Here is a 15,665-nt window from a genome sequence, read left to right on the forward strand (position 1 = left end):
TTTTCTGTTTTGTGGGAAATTGTGCTGGGAATGTGGATCTATTGTGCACTAAGGATATTGGCTTTATGCAGGAACCACCAGGCAGGTTGAGTGGAGAAACAATTAGCTCAGTCAGCAAGGCTTTGAATCTGATTAAGCCAGGAAGTGGTCACCCCACCCCACCCAGGGACAGGGCAGAATGAAGGGAATGAAGGCAGTAACCCAAACAAGGACTAATTTCTCTCCCTCTCTCTCTCTCAAGTAAACTAGTATGATAATTTATTGTGTCAAATCTATGTCAAGGATTATTTCATTACATATTATTATCGTAGGTCAAACAAATTAGAATCTTGTTTCCAAGTAGATCAACAGTCCACATGTGTCATAGCTACTGTCTCTAAGAAACTTCTGTTTGTTGAGGCCTGATATACCCTCATGTTTTGGTAACAGAACATCTTTGAGACCAAAGACCCAAGTCACAGAGGAAAATGCAGTGCCTCTTCCAGGCTGCTGGCTGGGTTCTCATTACCTTGGGGGCTCTCAGTATTTTCTCTGGAGTTATTGCCTTCTTCCCAGCCTTTTCTTACAAGTTTTGCTTCACGGGATGGAGTGTCTGGATTGCTTGTCCCATTTGGAATGGAGCTGTGGTAGGAAAACATTTTACTACATATATTGAGAGAATTAGGAAAGAGGGAAAGTGGAAACAGAATAACATGTCCTTTGTAAGTTTTGCAACAATATGAAAAAGTAAAAATTCTATAGAAAATCAGAATTTACCTTAGAACATTAATTTCTATTAGTTGCATTTTAAATATAGAATTTTTTCTTAAAATAATTTTATCATGTGTACTGTATATTATGTATACTATAACAGAAACACTGTTCAAGAAATTCCTGGGGGGAAGAAACTATAAGTGGGTTAAATGGTAATGAAAAAATACAATAAAAATTTTTTTAATGAGATTATAGCAAAAATAAAAAAGAAATTCTTAAAAACTTATTTTATTTAATCTCCTCACCCTGATAGTCTGAGAAACTGAAATTTCTTTTGAAATTGGAATTTAAAAGGGGGTGGGGTGGTAAAAGAGGTAAAGGGGGGATAAATGGTGATGGAAGGAGACTTGACTTGGGGGGGTGAACACACAATAAAATATATAGGTGAGGTACTATAGAAGTATATACCTGAAACCCATATAATTTTATTAACCAATGTCACCCCAATACATTCAATTTAAAAAATCAACCATGAAAAGTATTTTTAAAATTGAAAACAACGTAAAATAACTTTCAGACTAATGCTTTCATTAGAAATGTTGATGTGTGTCTAATGACCCTGATTGGCACGCCCAAAATCTTAGTTCTCCCATTCTTTTTCTCTGTATACAACTATTGGACCTGAAGGTAATTCAAGAAGTTGGGTGATGAACTTCACAAACTTCCCAGTTCCTTAGGAAGGTGTGTGTGTGACAAGTACAAGTTGGCACCAAGTAGGTGCTCAGTGTCTGTCCATTGACTGATTGCACAGATGAAGAACCAAACTGGCACATCAACTCAGCGGGTCAAAGACGTGAGCATGGCCAGCCCTGGCTTCAGGGAGGTGGGATTGAGGAGTTACAGAGGTGCACAGGTGCAACAAATCCTTCTCTCATTATTTCTCGAGTTACCTGACATCCACCAATGAAGACTAGAGAATTCAATTTTGTAGGCTTTTGGTCTTAAGAAGTTTTCTATTAAAATGAAGTCACTCCTGGGAGGGGCAACATTTTAAGTCCTAACAAAATCAGACTTTAACTGTGATATTACCTAAAAGTGAGACCCTAGGAAATATAATTTCAATCTACCTTTTTAAATAAATATGTACTCATAGCCTACTACATGCTTGTGATACAACACAGCATAAAGCAAAAGTCTTGATGTTAATAGAACTCGGTCTAGCAGGATTTAATAATGGTGTGCAGATGGGGGCAAGCCGGATGGTGGAAGTATCGAACTGAATGAGAAGACCATTTGATGGTGTTTCTCTTTTTTCTTTTTAGATACATTCTTTCACATCCACCACTACAGGCTTGGTCCTTTGCTCTTCTCCCTAACACCTATCCAATGTTCATTCAAAGAAATATTTATTAAACATCTACCAGAATGGAAATATGGCCATTACATTTAGTCAAGCAGCTTCCAAACTCTGTTAATGACACAGGGTAAAAAAATGTTTTACATCGGAAATGTTATGTAGTTCTATTACATATTTTTCTCTAGGTAAATAGATAGATATTGATACATACAAATAACGAGATCTATATAACAAAGGTTTCACAAAACCATACTTAAGCTTCTCTGTGAAATGAATTTGATATTTTTATTCTATTTAACTTTTTAAAAATTTTGACTTCAGAACTGACACAAAGTTTAACAAAATCACAATTATAGCCCAACCAAGTGTCCCTTTCTAATAATTCTTTGCCTCTCCCTGCAAAGTCTATTGTAATAGAGTCAACAGATATTGGTGACTTAGTAAGGTTTGATATTGGTAATTTCAATATATGTTTGTTATAGAACAAACATCTGTTTTCCAATTAGACCCAGAGAAATAATATGATATGTCTCCAGCATGGAGCCAGTCAGCGGCTATTTTATTTTAACAGTGACAGTCAAAGGAAGTGGAGTTGGAGAGGTAGGATTTGAGGAGGCAGGGTCTATGTTCAATTCCTAACCTTGATGTTCTTGGTATGTGGTCAGGAGCAGAAACCTCACTTAGCCAGTTTCCAGTTGCCTTTGTCTGTAAAATGGGGGTACTTTCCAGGGAAAGAGACTCCATGTAAAACTGTCTAATCCTAAAATGCTCAGTGAAAATAAACATGTGAACAAAGACTGTATAATAAAGAGCTTTGCCAATATTAAAGCGCTATACAAGTGATAGTTGATACTGCGCCTTCCATTGGTGCTGCCTCTCTGTCCAAATCCTTTGTTCCTAATCCCTTGCCACCTGAGGACTTGCTGAGCTCCCCATTCTGTTTACCTCCTGGACTTCATCTCCTACCACTCTCCCTTAGTCGTTCCTTTCCCATCACACTGGTTGCTTGTTGTTTGCAAATATGCCAAGGTATGTTTTTGCCTCAGGGCCTTTGTATTGCCTATTCTCTGCCTGAAGCCTTTTCCCACACGTCGCTTGTTCCCTAACCTCCTTTAATTCTTTGAACAAATGTCACTTTCCCACTGATGTTTTCCCTCATTACCCTACTGAAATTTGCAAACTTCCCCCCACAATAGGCATTCCCTGCTCTAATTTTTCCACAAAACCCTTATTACCGTCTACTCTATTATATAATTTACTTATTGACTTCCAGTCAAGATGGAGGCATAGGCAGACATGCTTCACCTCTTCAGGCAACCACAGGAAAAATTATAACCATATATCAAAAACAAATAACACTCAGAACTGTCAGAAAAGCAAGTTGCATGGAAGTCTGACAACCAAGGATTTAAAGAAGCTACATTCTTCCAGATGGGTAGGAGCAGCAGAGAGGTAGTGGTGGCTGCAGAACAGACAGTGCCACTTTCTCATGTGCTGGGTAAAAGCCAGCAGTGATATCTTGGGAGCGAATGATCCCAGCCTCAGGCCAGACTGTAAAGTGCAAGATTCCAGCACCAGGAAGATAAACCCCCATTACCTCCAGCTGTAAAAACCAGTGTGTGTGGGGGGGGAATTGGGCAGTGGAAGAAACTGCTGAATTTTCACTCATTCCTGCACAGGCTTAGAATGTTTGCAAAACCCAGGGCAGCAGCTGGATTGCATAAAGGAGGTAGGTAAGGTGGCTGGAAGCAGAGGTGAATGCTGGGCAGTCCTTCAGAAGCCAGGCAGTAACATTGTTCCCTCTCCTAGCCACCCCCCACTCCCACATACACACACAGAGCCACAAAGCAGTGAAATGGGTTGCCCTACCTGGTAATTACCTAAGGCTCCGCCCTACACTATTTAAAGGTGCATTTTCTACATAGACCACACTACTAAGGGAGTAAAAGCAGTTCTACCTAATACACAGAAACAAACAAAGAAGACCACCAAATTGAGGAGGCAAAGGAATATGGCTTAAATGAAAGAACAGAACATCACCCCAGAAAAAACTAAACAAACTGGAGATAGCCAAACTATCAGATGCAGAATTCAAAACACTGGTGATCAGGATGCTCAGAGAACTCATTGAGTATAGCCACAAAATAAAAGATGAAATAAAGGATACACTAAGTGAAATAAAAAAAAATACGCAAGGCTTCAACAGTGATGGGAAGGAAGCTGGGATTCAAATAAATGATTTGGAACAAAAGGAAGAAATAAACATTTCACCAGAACAGAAAGAAGAAACAAACAAACAAAAAAAAAAAAATGAAGAGAGTCTTAGGAATCTCTGGGACAACTTTAAACATACTGACAGCTGAATCATAGGGGTGCCAGAAGGAGAAGAGGATGAGCAAGAAATTGAAAACTTATTTGAAAAAAATAATGAAAGAAAACTTCCCTAATTTGGTGAAGGAAATAGACATACAAATCCAGGAAGCACAGAGAATCCCAAACAAGTTGGACCCAAAGAGGACCACACCAAGACACATCATAATTAAAATGCCAAAAGCTAAAGATAAAGAGAATTTTAAAAGCAGCAAGAGAAAAGAAGAGAGTTATCTACAAAGGAGTTCCCATAAGACTACCAGCAAATTTCTCAAAAGAAACTTTGCAGACAAGAAGGGACTGGCAAGAAGTATGCAAAGTGATGAAAAGCTAGGACCTACAACCAAGATTACTCTGTCCAGCAAAGCTATCATTTAGAATGGAAGAACAGATGAAGTGCTTTCCAGACAAGGTAAAGCTAAAGGAGTTCATCATCACCAGGTCATTATTACATGAAATGGGAAAAGGATTTATTTAAGAAAAAGAAGATCAAAACTTGAACATGTAAATGACAACATTGGATGGAAGGGGGTTACCTGGCAGAGGGGGGCAGAGGGGGAAAAATTGGGACAATTGTAATAGCATAATCAATAAAATATACTAAAAATATAATTTATTTATTGTTTGTTTGCCCTCCTCCAATGTATATTGTAAAAGGGCAGAGATTTTTTTTCTGCTTTGCTTATTGCTGTATTTCCAGCACTTGGAAGAGAGTGAGTAACATACTAGATTTTCAATAAATATTGTTCGATAAACATTGTTGATAAGTAAGTAAATCCCATGCTTTCCATGCTGTGGTACAGAATTCCTTACAGTTGAACTCTAATTAGGTTGCAAAAATTAAAGATCAAGCGGGTATTTATACTAAAGCAGAAAAAAAAAAAAATCCCTCATAAAAAGGAAAGCAATGAGTGCTCACTTTTTCAATAATGTTTAGATTTGATATGCAGTTTCTTTCTTTCTTTCTTTCTTTCTTTTTTTTTTTTTTTAGTGAGTTTGCTCCTGAACCACAGCGCTGTCTGATCAGGATCAACTTCAAAAGATCTCTGACTCATTTCACAACCTTCCTTGCCAATCTTTCTCAACTTGCCTGCAAAGTGTATCTTCCTCTGGTGAAAAGATCATTTAAACACTTCAGACTTATTGACATTTTCCTTTGCAAATGACTCCACGTCTCTTTGGAGATTTGTAAGAGATAGATATTAACAAGTGGCATATTGCTTTGTATTTGTTCAGAGCCTTTCATTCAAAGCTTTCTAAATTCTTCATAAATATTGGTCCTTGGACTCTTCTGGTTCTATTCTGCCAACCCGAACTTGTTATTTAAAGGCATTGTCTGCAGAGAAGAGGGAAATCCAGTGCACAGAGGGTGGGAATGCAGACTGGTGCAGCCACTATGAAAAACAGTATGGAGTCTCCTCAAAAATATTAAACATGGCCCTGGCTGGTGCGGCTCAGTGAATTGAGCACTGGCCTGTGAAACAAAGTGTCACTGGTTTGGTTCCCAGTCAGGGCACATGTCTGGGTTGTAGGCCAGGTCCCCAGTTGGGGGCATGCAAGAGGCAACCACACATTAATGTTTCTCTCCCTCTCTTTCTCCCTCCTCTCCCCTCTCGCTAAAAAGAAATAAATGAAACCTTTTCAAAAATAAAAAATTGAACTGCTTTTTGACCCAGCAATTCCACTTCTGGGAATATATCCTAGAATCCCAAAACACCAATTCAAAAGAAGTTATGCACCCCTATGTTTATAGAAGCATTATTTACAATAGCCAAGATCTGGAAACAGCTTAAGTGCTCATGAGTAAATGAGTGGGTAAAAAGCTGTGGTACATTTATACAATGGAATACTACACAGCAATAAAAAAGAAGGAATTCTTACACTTTTGACAGCATGAATGGAACTGTAGACTATTATGCTAAGTGAAATAAACCAATTGGTAAAAGACAAATACCATATGATCTCACTTATAAGAGAAATCTAATTAACAAAATAAACTAATGAGCAAAATAGAATCAGGCATAAAAACATGGAACAGAAGATAGCTGTAAGAGGAGAGGGGGGAAGTATGCACTGGTTGAAAGAAGATGGAGGAATTAGTCAAAGAACATATACGAAGGACCCACAGACATGAACGAAAGTGTGAGGATTGCCTGTGGGAGTGGCGGGTAGGCTGGGTGGAGGGGAGAAAAGGAGGAAATTTGTGACAACTGTAATAGCATAAACAATAAAATATTTAAGAATAAATAAATAAATAAATAAATAACGGCATCACTTACTAGAAAGTATGCAGCAAGGAGATCATAGCACCTTAAGGACTGACCTCTACTTTAATCCTGGAAAACCTGGCTTGCAAGACAAGCTCTGATGAAGAAACCAAAGTATCATGAGTTTTACAAGATCTGAAGCCTGGAGGGTCCAGTGACTTGGTCAATGGTGAGCAAAAGAACTTCATTTAGAGCTCTGCTTGGAGCTGGGAAGTTGGGAGAAAGGTAGAGCTAGACCTACCCATGCAGCTCCAGGTTCCTCCTCCGTTACAGGAAGGATTCAATTTCACCAGCACTCAAGTCTCTTATAGCTTCAACAGTCCTGTGACTTCCAACCACCTGATGGTCAATTTTCCACTTAGATATCCTAAACTTCTTTAAGTTCAGCTCGTCAAAAAAAAGTTTATTGTCTTACCATCAAAAGCAACAATTTTTTCCCCTGCCTTCCTTGTCTTCCAACCCAATTTCAAACCTTGGAGTGATGTTTGACTCAATTCTTTCCTCTAAATTAGTGCTTCTCAAACTAATGTGCTCACGAATCATCTGGGGATCTCGTTAAAATGCAGACTCTTGATTCCGTCAACGGGAAGTGAAGCCTGAGATTCTGCATGTCTGGCAAGTTCCCAGGGACTTGTCCTGCTGGTCTGAGGACTTGTGTTTTGGGTTGCACCACCTGAAACCAGCCCACCCTCAGTCCCACTCACACCCCATCACATCCAATTGTTACTGAAGCCCAATGATGAAGTTCATTTAGCCTGTGCAGTTTGGCCAAAAAATGCACACAAGTGGGGGGTTTGCAGTAAAGAAAGGGATTGGTTTATGAGAATTGACCAACCTGGAGACAGGCAGCCTCATGTCCTGAAAGAACTGTCTCCCCCATGGCACACAGGTTACAGATTATATAAGGCAAAATCACAAGACACTGTAGGTTAGGAATTTGGAGTCTGTTAGGAGCTGATTGGTCAGAAGTGAGAAAAGAGTAAATAAATCATTCTTCAGGTCTTGAGGACAACTCTGAAGTCAGCTCTGGAACCCAGAACCAGTTTCAAGGAGAGGGAGCCAAGTGGGTCGTCCTGCCTTACTGACTCAGGAGATGAAACTTAACTAGATTAAGATGTTATCTTTTTCAGCCTGCCAGGGGCATAAACCTCGTGACCATTAATCAGAACCCAGCTATTGTTTTCTGCCTCCTAGGAGTCAATGACCATCCGTATGAGACACTATGGTGAGGTCAGTCAAGTGTAACTTCAAGGTAGCAAAACTTTGGTCCCCTTCAAGGTCCTGTTTCCTTCCTGGTGCCTTCATCAGTGGTTGTTCCCCCTGGAAGTGGTATCTTGCCGTTGAACTCTTCTCACACAGAAAACACTCGCCCTTCTTGCCTAATTTTGTGCACATTCTTATATGTGCATTACTCTCCCACCTGGACTTTAAATTCCATTAAGAATTGGAATTATTATTATTCTTTTATTAATTGTTTATGCTGTTACAGTTGTCCCAATTTACCCCCTTCATCCCTTCTCCCCTGCCCACCCCCACTCCCACAGACAATCCCCACACTGCTGTTCATGTCCATGGGTCCTTTGTATATGTTCTTTGACTAATCCCTTCACCCTCTTTCAAACATTCTCCACCTCCCTCCTCCCCTCTTACTGCTCTCAGTCTGTTCCATGATTCTATGCCTCTGGTTCTATTTTGCTCATTAGTTTATTTTGTTCATTAGATTCCTCCCATGAGTGAGATCATATGGAATTTGTCTTTCTCCGACTGGCTTATTTCACTTAGCATAATAGTCTAGAGTTCTATCCATGCTGTCGCAAAAGGTAGGGATTTTTTTTTTCTGCTGCATAATATTCCTCTTTGTAAATATACCACAGTTTTTTAATGCACTCATCTATGGATGGGCACATTGGCTGTTTCCAACTCTTGACTATTGTAAATAACGCTGCTATGAACATAGGAATGCACAGGTTCTTCTGAATTGATGTTTTGAACATTATTTGTATAATTATTACTTGCTGAGCTTGTTCATCTTACTTAGCGTCTGTGTACTTCGTTTTAAAAAGTACATAGATTATTCCCGCCTTTAAATTAATCAGCAGGACAGCTAGGATTGACTGGGATAGGGGGTGAAGGGAGAAGAGAAGAAAGTTGAATGATATAAAATTGAATAAAATTATGATTAGTTCCAGTTATAGTTATGGTAAAGTCACAGTAATTATAATATATATTATATACATAATAGCTTCTGTCAAAAAAATAAAAATAAAAAGTAGAAGATCTACATCATAAGGGTCTAATGAGGGAACACACATGTGAAGTGTTTAGGATAGTGCCTGGCAGAAAGTAAGTGCTCAATAAATGTTAACTGTTGTCATTATTCTACCTGCACAGTATCTATCACACCTCTAGTTTGTAGTAGAGCTACAATAGATATTCATAAGTGAATAACTTAGCCCATATTAAAATGATTCCTCTCAAAGTTTCTGTTTCTGTTGTGACTGCTCCTTGCTTCTTTCAATTCATCTGCTTCTGGGAACTGCATCCATTACTTGAGCAATTTAAAGATTTAGTGGGAGCCCTGACTGATGTGGCTCAGTGGGCTGGGTATCATCCCACAAACCGAAAAGTTGCCAGTTCTATTCTGGGTGAGGGTGTGAAAAATGCTCACAATAAAACACTGGGACACAGGACTTGAGAAGCAAAGAGAGGTGTTTATTCATGATTCTTCAGAGTCAGGCGCAGAGCCAGCCAGGGGCATGCGTGCGCGAAGTAGACACAGAAAACTGGTTTTATACTAAAGTGGTTAGCTCCCCCTCCCCTCTTCTTCTCCCCCATTTCTCCATTACTGGTTAATCCGGGTTTACAATCTAACACAATTAACTACTTAACCCAGGGCGTGATTAACTAAGGGTAATCTAGTTATAGGTCTATCTCCAACTTATTTGCAAAGTTATCTAGCTACATCTTCCCATTTCCCTGTGTCTGGTGATGACAGTCTTCCTCCTTTTGATCCCAGAGATATGTGTGAGGAGCTGCGGAATGTCATTTCCTTGCCCCTTTTCCGTGATTCATCCGTTAATTATCTCCTACTGGTTTGAGAGTCACTGGCTTCTTTATCCCTTAAAAGGGCACATTCCTGGGTTACAGGCCAGGTCCCCTGGGTTGGGGGCATGTGAGAGGAGGGAACCCCAACTCATGTTTCTCTCCCTCTCTTTCTCCTTTCTTTCCTTTCTAAATAAATAAATAAGTAAAATCTTTTAAGAAAATAATAAAATAAAGATTTAGTGGGAGGGTTCACAGTTATCATGCAATCAGTGTTAGCAGCAACTGTTGCAAAACCCAAGTACTGTCCCTAGAACTGTCCCAAGAGCACGTCAACAACCCGTCTAAGCACATCCCCTCTCTGTCCTTCCCTAACCTGACTGCCCTGCTTGGCACAATTCCGTACCTCACAGACCCTCTCTTCCTTAATTTTCCTTTTCCCACTGGACTTCTTTGCTACCCCAAAGCTCTTCCTTTTTCTTTATTCATTTCCCCTCCCCATCTAAAAACAAAAGTTTTAAGAGAAAATAAAAGGGGAAGGCCGTGGCTGCTGGGGGGACATCCTCCCACTATCTCCCTGCAAAGTGAGGGGCACCAGTAAAGATAGGTGCGTGGGTCTGGCAGGGTGGATTTCACAAGTCACTGGTATTCATACACCAGCCTACTCCATGAAAGATTTTTTTCAGAGTTTTGTGTAAACAAAGCAAAATTCAAGCTGGCAGCTGCAACGGCAGTTTTCAACTTTTGAAAGGAAAAACAGTTCATGCCAAAGTAGTTAAGACAACCTGGAATCTAAGGATCTGATAATGTCAGCTATCACCTTGGAGTTAAACCAGCAGAGGGGCGTCTCCTTTGCTTTTATCTCCTTGGCTTCAGTGTTTCTCACAGAGGAGTGATGTGTCCTTCCAGCGCCTTGCCCCTAAAAGCTCAGATTGGCCCAGGGGGCTTAGCCAGCAGTGTTACAGTTGCTGTTAATAATTCTCCTGTTTTGTTGTACTATTATGCTGGCTCAACCTCCAGAGGGTCCCTTGGAAACTTTTCTCTTGCAGGATCAAGCCAACCCCTTTTGACTACAGATGGTTCTGTTTTTATCCATGGGAGTTTCAGGGTATGGCGATGCCAAGTATGGAATTTCAGACTTAGCTACAGGAGAAGTTTTGTGTGAGTGTGTGTGCGTCTGCTTTTCCCCTCTATCTCAAGTTCTCTAAATCCGACATTCAAACCAAAATATGCCAGGGAAATGAAAAGCTAGGTCTCAAAATAACAAATATGCCAGACCCAGACCTACAAAAGCAGCATACCACAAAACCACATTGGTCAAAGTTCTGAGTTTTTTCCCCCTTAAATTTGTTGATACTATGTATGCATTCATGTTTATTTCTCTGTCAAAAACCTAAGTGGTACTATATTTAGTCCTTCATTCTGTATCTTATTTCAGGCACATCTCTTCCTGGTTTTCTCTCTTAATCTCAAAATATTTCTTCACGAGGAACAAATGATTTATGGGTTGGGAACGATTTCTAGACTCAATGACCACAAAGGTCTCCTTGATCAGACCCGGTGCTGAATCAAAGATGAGTCCAGAACTTTTTTTTTTTTTTTTTGTAATCTATTGCTCAGCTCTGGTGACACCATTCTCTTCTTTGTTTAACTATTTTTATTCTGCACTTTGGGCCTTTTTTTCTTCAGCAGAGACTATAATGAGCTCTCTTTTGAAAAGCTGGACACCACCGCACCCAGAACAATAAACGCCCCATCATGCATTCATTCTAATGATAATCTTTGTTACTTGAGAAACAGCAATCACGTATTTGTATCCCACCAGCAGGCTTTTCAAGAGAAAGCAAATAGGAAAAGATAGTGCTGCTGCTGAGAGGGTTTAGTGACACATTTCCATTCTGGTTCTTCCCATGTGCAATTTTAGCAATTTGTAAGAAAGATGAACAATAGACAATTAATCAAAATAGAACATATGGGCAAGGGTTATAAAGGCACGCTTCTATTCCAGTGACACCTTACTGTCGTGAAGGTTATAATTGTGGCGGCAAAGGCAACACAGAAAATCAAAAACTGAGCTTGCATGAATCATGTCTTTATGACACTGATGGCTTCTTTTCCTCGTTGTCATTATGGATGAAGAGGAGATTGGAGCCATAAATCCATTTAGTCATTTGCTATTCCTTCTTCTGGTTCATGATAAAGTTGTCAAATTGTGAAACAGATTGAACTCTTTCCAGACATACATTCTATCTGGGATGACATGTTTCCATCTTCCTTTTACAGGCCATCACAGCTGGTGTGCTCCTACTGTTGGCTCACAAAGAGTGGACCCAGAGACACTTGGTAAACATGTAGATATTGTCAATGTGAAAAACATCCAAACCTGTAAAGATTTTTATAAGATTTTATTTGAGCCAAAACTGATGACAATTGCCAAGAAGCAAGATCTAAACTTCTTTGGAGAATAACAGTTTTGCAGTTTCTTTTATGCATTTAAAATTAAGGAGGGGGCATAAGGAAAGTTACATGGAGGTGGATTACAGAATAATTACGGTTCTGTGCTCTCCTGAGGTTGACTATGTCTTAGAAAGAGGGGTCTGAAAAGAGATATTTCAAAGGTGTGTTTACCTTAGATACACAAGAACAATGGACAGATTTTGCTTAAGGCAAAGATAAACCTTTTACTAAAGAAGTTATATGCCTGGGGCGTGACTACCCGCCATGATGTGCCCTGTTAGGAATTTATGATCATCAGATCACCCCGTGAGGCTACTTTCCATCATTGGACTTGTCAGTTTTATTACAGAACCTCTTTTATTTCCACAACATAAAGGAGGGTGGTAGAGTGAGTCTGAAGATCAAATCTCCACTGTTAATGGTTCAGGATGGAACACAGAGAATACGATTTTCTGTTATAATTGAATCCCAACTATTTGATGCCTTACTATATGATGGATCTTAGTGATAAACTACGTTTTTAATAAAAATTTTTATTATCTGGTTCCTGATCCAAACATTTTCTATAAGTCTCTGTGGTTATTGTAAATGCTGTCATTTGAGGAGGACAGACCCAGTGCTAGTGCTCCTGAATTTTATCTTGAAGAAAGGGACCAATAGTCTCCTCTGCTTTCAATAATGCACTTTCAAGTCTCAACTCCTCAATCTGGAATCTCTTTCCAATTTCCCTGCATTCTTTCCCCTTGGAAAAAAATGTCATAATATCTTGAATTTTAATAGTCTATTAAATAATCCCACCATATAGAAAGACTACCTTGATCTCATTAGAAATCTTTCTCCCACTGCTACAGCAGTGCTTCTCAAACTGGGATTGTAGATGTGAAGCGCCAGGGGATCGAGTTGACATGCAAGTTCTGACTCAGTACATCTGGGTGTGACCTGAGATTCTACATTTCTAACGTTGTCACAGGGGATGTCAGTGGATCCTGACCACACTCTGATCAGCAAGGCCTTAGGATAGAGCAAAGATTCTACTTACTCATCTGTTTTTCCCACCCCAGACTGGGTATCAGCTCATGACAGGAGATAAATAAATATTTGTTAAGTGGAATTGATTTCATTTTTGCCCCAGTTGGCTGATGTAGATTGGAGAGGAGGACACAAAGGCCTAAGGGAAAGTTGTGACCCATTTCTCCTTTGTTGTCCAGTAGGCGAGATTAAGACCTGGCATTTCTTTCTTCATATCGCTAAGAAGCTTTTGGAAAATCTAGTTCCCAAAATAACTGTTTGTTTTTGCTTTCTTTTCAGTGGGAAGCTAGTTTCACTTTCGTGATTCTGAGTCTTATGGGATGTCCACTTCATTTTGCAGTAGCCTTGGAATCGGCTCTCCTCGGTCCATATTGCTTCTACTCGTTTTCAGGGGTTGCAGGGACCAACTATCTTGGTTATGCAGTTGCCTTTCCTTTTCCATATGCAAACTTCCCATCAGTGTGTGTGGATCCACCACACTATGAAGAGTACCACCTGACGCTTCAAATCTTTGACCTGTGCCTGAGCTTTGCCATGTTCTGTGCATCCCTGACAGTGTTCCTCAAGCTCTCTGCGAGACTTATCAGGAATGGACACATAAATGTAATTTCAAGAAAGGGGGAGGTGGTTCCAAAATGCTAAAATGGAAAGTCTGATATATTAATATTTAGTCTGTCTCTCTTATTCACACTGTGTCCTGTATAACCATGCTAGTCAGTGCCTGGCACATAATAGATGCTCAATAATTGTTTTTGCAGGAATGACTGGAATGATACGATAACTGAAGATATGGTGTAAGTAGGACTAGCTAATTTTTATCTCAACCCACAATTTAAAAAGTTACTAAATGAGATAAATACTAAGAGCTTTGTGTGGAAATTGAAAGTACCCTTAATACTTTTAATATTAGTCAAATACGGTTATCTTAATTTAGCTTCTATTCCATTTAGAAATATATACATGCTTCTTGGCTGGAAAAGACAATATAAAAACTCTTTCACTCTTTCTACTCCTACTCTAGCAGAGATGCTGATACAGGCTAACATCAAATTTAGTTTTCTAACATTTTCCAGAAGGGCTAATAATAATATTAACTATATGATAATAATAAAAATATAGCCCTGACTGGTGTAACTCAGTTGGTTGGGTGTCATCCTGCAAAGCAAAAAGCGACTGGTTCTTTTCCTGGTCAGGGCACAGGCCTGGATTTCAGGCTTGGTCCCCGGTTGAGTGCATGCGAGTGCATGTGAAATCGATGTTTCTCTCACACATCAATGTTTCTCTCCCTCTATTTCTCCCTTCCTTCCCCCTCTCTAAAAATAAATAATGAATAAAATAATTTTTTTAAATTTAAATATAAACTATATTTACTGTGTATCAGTGTACTTCCCATTTTACAGATAGTAAACTGAGGCTAAAGAGTTTTTAGAGCTTGCCCAAAGTCTTGCTAATGAGTCTAGATTCAGAACCCAGAGCCATTTCTCTTAATCAGGTTAGATTTATTCTGTGCCTTTTGGTCATCCAACCTTTTCTCCTCTGCTAGACTATTAATATCCGTGGCTCTGGCCTCCAGGAAGATTAGAGCAGGGTCATTGGGAGAAGAGCACAAGTGATTTCTGATTCTAAATTCCTACAAGTACTGATACTGAGTCACTGCTTTGTGGATTGAACAAACTTCCTGGGCAACCTCTCATATTGGTTTCATGATTCAAGTCAGTATTATATTAGGATCAGGTGTATTTAAGTAATGTTAGCTAATTTTTTCCCCAATTTGATCCTATCAATACTAACCACCAAAGCTGAAAGACAGGAATTGACACTCTCCATGTCTTTTGTGGTCAGTCTTGTCTTCTTGAACTTCTATAAAAGTCTGCAAAGGAAATCCTGTACATTCTTAGGAACAAAGTTGATTATACAAGGAGGCTCGCCAAGAGTTGAGATGAACAGACCAAAATTACTTCCCCCATTGTATTGCCAGGCCATCTGGAAGTTTCATATTTGAGATTTCTCCCTTGTGGTGAACACCCCAAATTTCTAGAACAACACATTGAAGTGTTGGCAGCCATAAACCCTCAGCATGGCTATTTAATCAGACACCTGATTATCTTTTTTTTTTTTTTAATTTCTAATGACTGTCATTTTAAATATGATACTGATAACATCTAGGTTAAAAATAGGATAGAAGGCAAGGAACAAAAAAATTAAAAATTTACAAAGAACTTGGTAAGCCAGCCCCATGGAGACCCAAGGCCAGGCCACCTAAAATGCCTAGGGAGAGAGAAAATAATTGAAAAAAAAAGCAAAGTTTTCCAACTTCAGAGTTTTGCTTGACCCATCTAGCTCAGGATACAGTTCCTGATGTGTGATTTCTGAGGTAGGTATAGAACCCAACACAACTACAACACAAGTAGACCAATGGCATCAGAATCCCCCAGGATTCTTGCTAAACC

At 39.4% G+C, this 15,665-nt stretch overlaps 1 protein-coding gene across 1 annotated transcript; it reads left to right on the plus strand.

Moving 5' to 3' along the window:
- Nucleotides 1–455: 455 nt before the first annotated feature.
- On the plus strand, nucleotides 456–14,530 carry TMEM212 (transmembrane protein 212). The gene is made up of 3 exons (XM_090276069.1): nucleotides 456–626; nucleotides 12,013–12,072; nucleotides 13,495–14,530. Exons 1-3 carry the CDS (start codon nucleotides 468–470, stop codon nucleotides 13,855–13,857), a joined length of 582 nt encoding a protein of 193 aa, XP_090132195.1. The 5' UTR covers nucleotides 456–467; the 3' UTR covers nucleotides 13,858–14,530.
- Nucleotides 14,531–15,665: the final 1,135 nt, after the last annotated feature.

The sequence above is a fragment of the Furipterus horrens genome, unplaced genomic scaffold, assembly GCF_987537825.1.
Source record: "Furipterus horrens unplaced genomic scaffold, mFurHor1.1.pri manual_scaffold_1, whole genome shotgun sequence".
Taxonomy (NCBI): Eukaryota; Metazoa; Chordata; class Mammalia; order Chiroptera; family Furipteridae; genus Furipterus; species Furipterus horrens.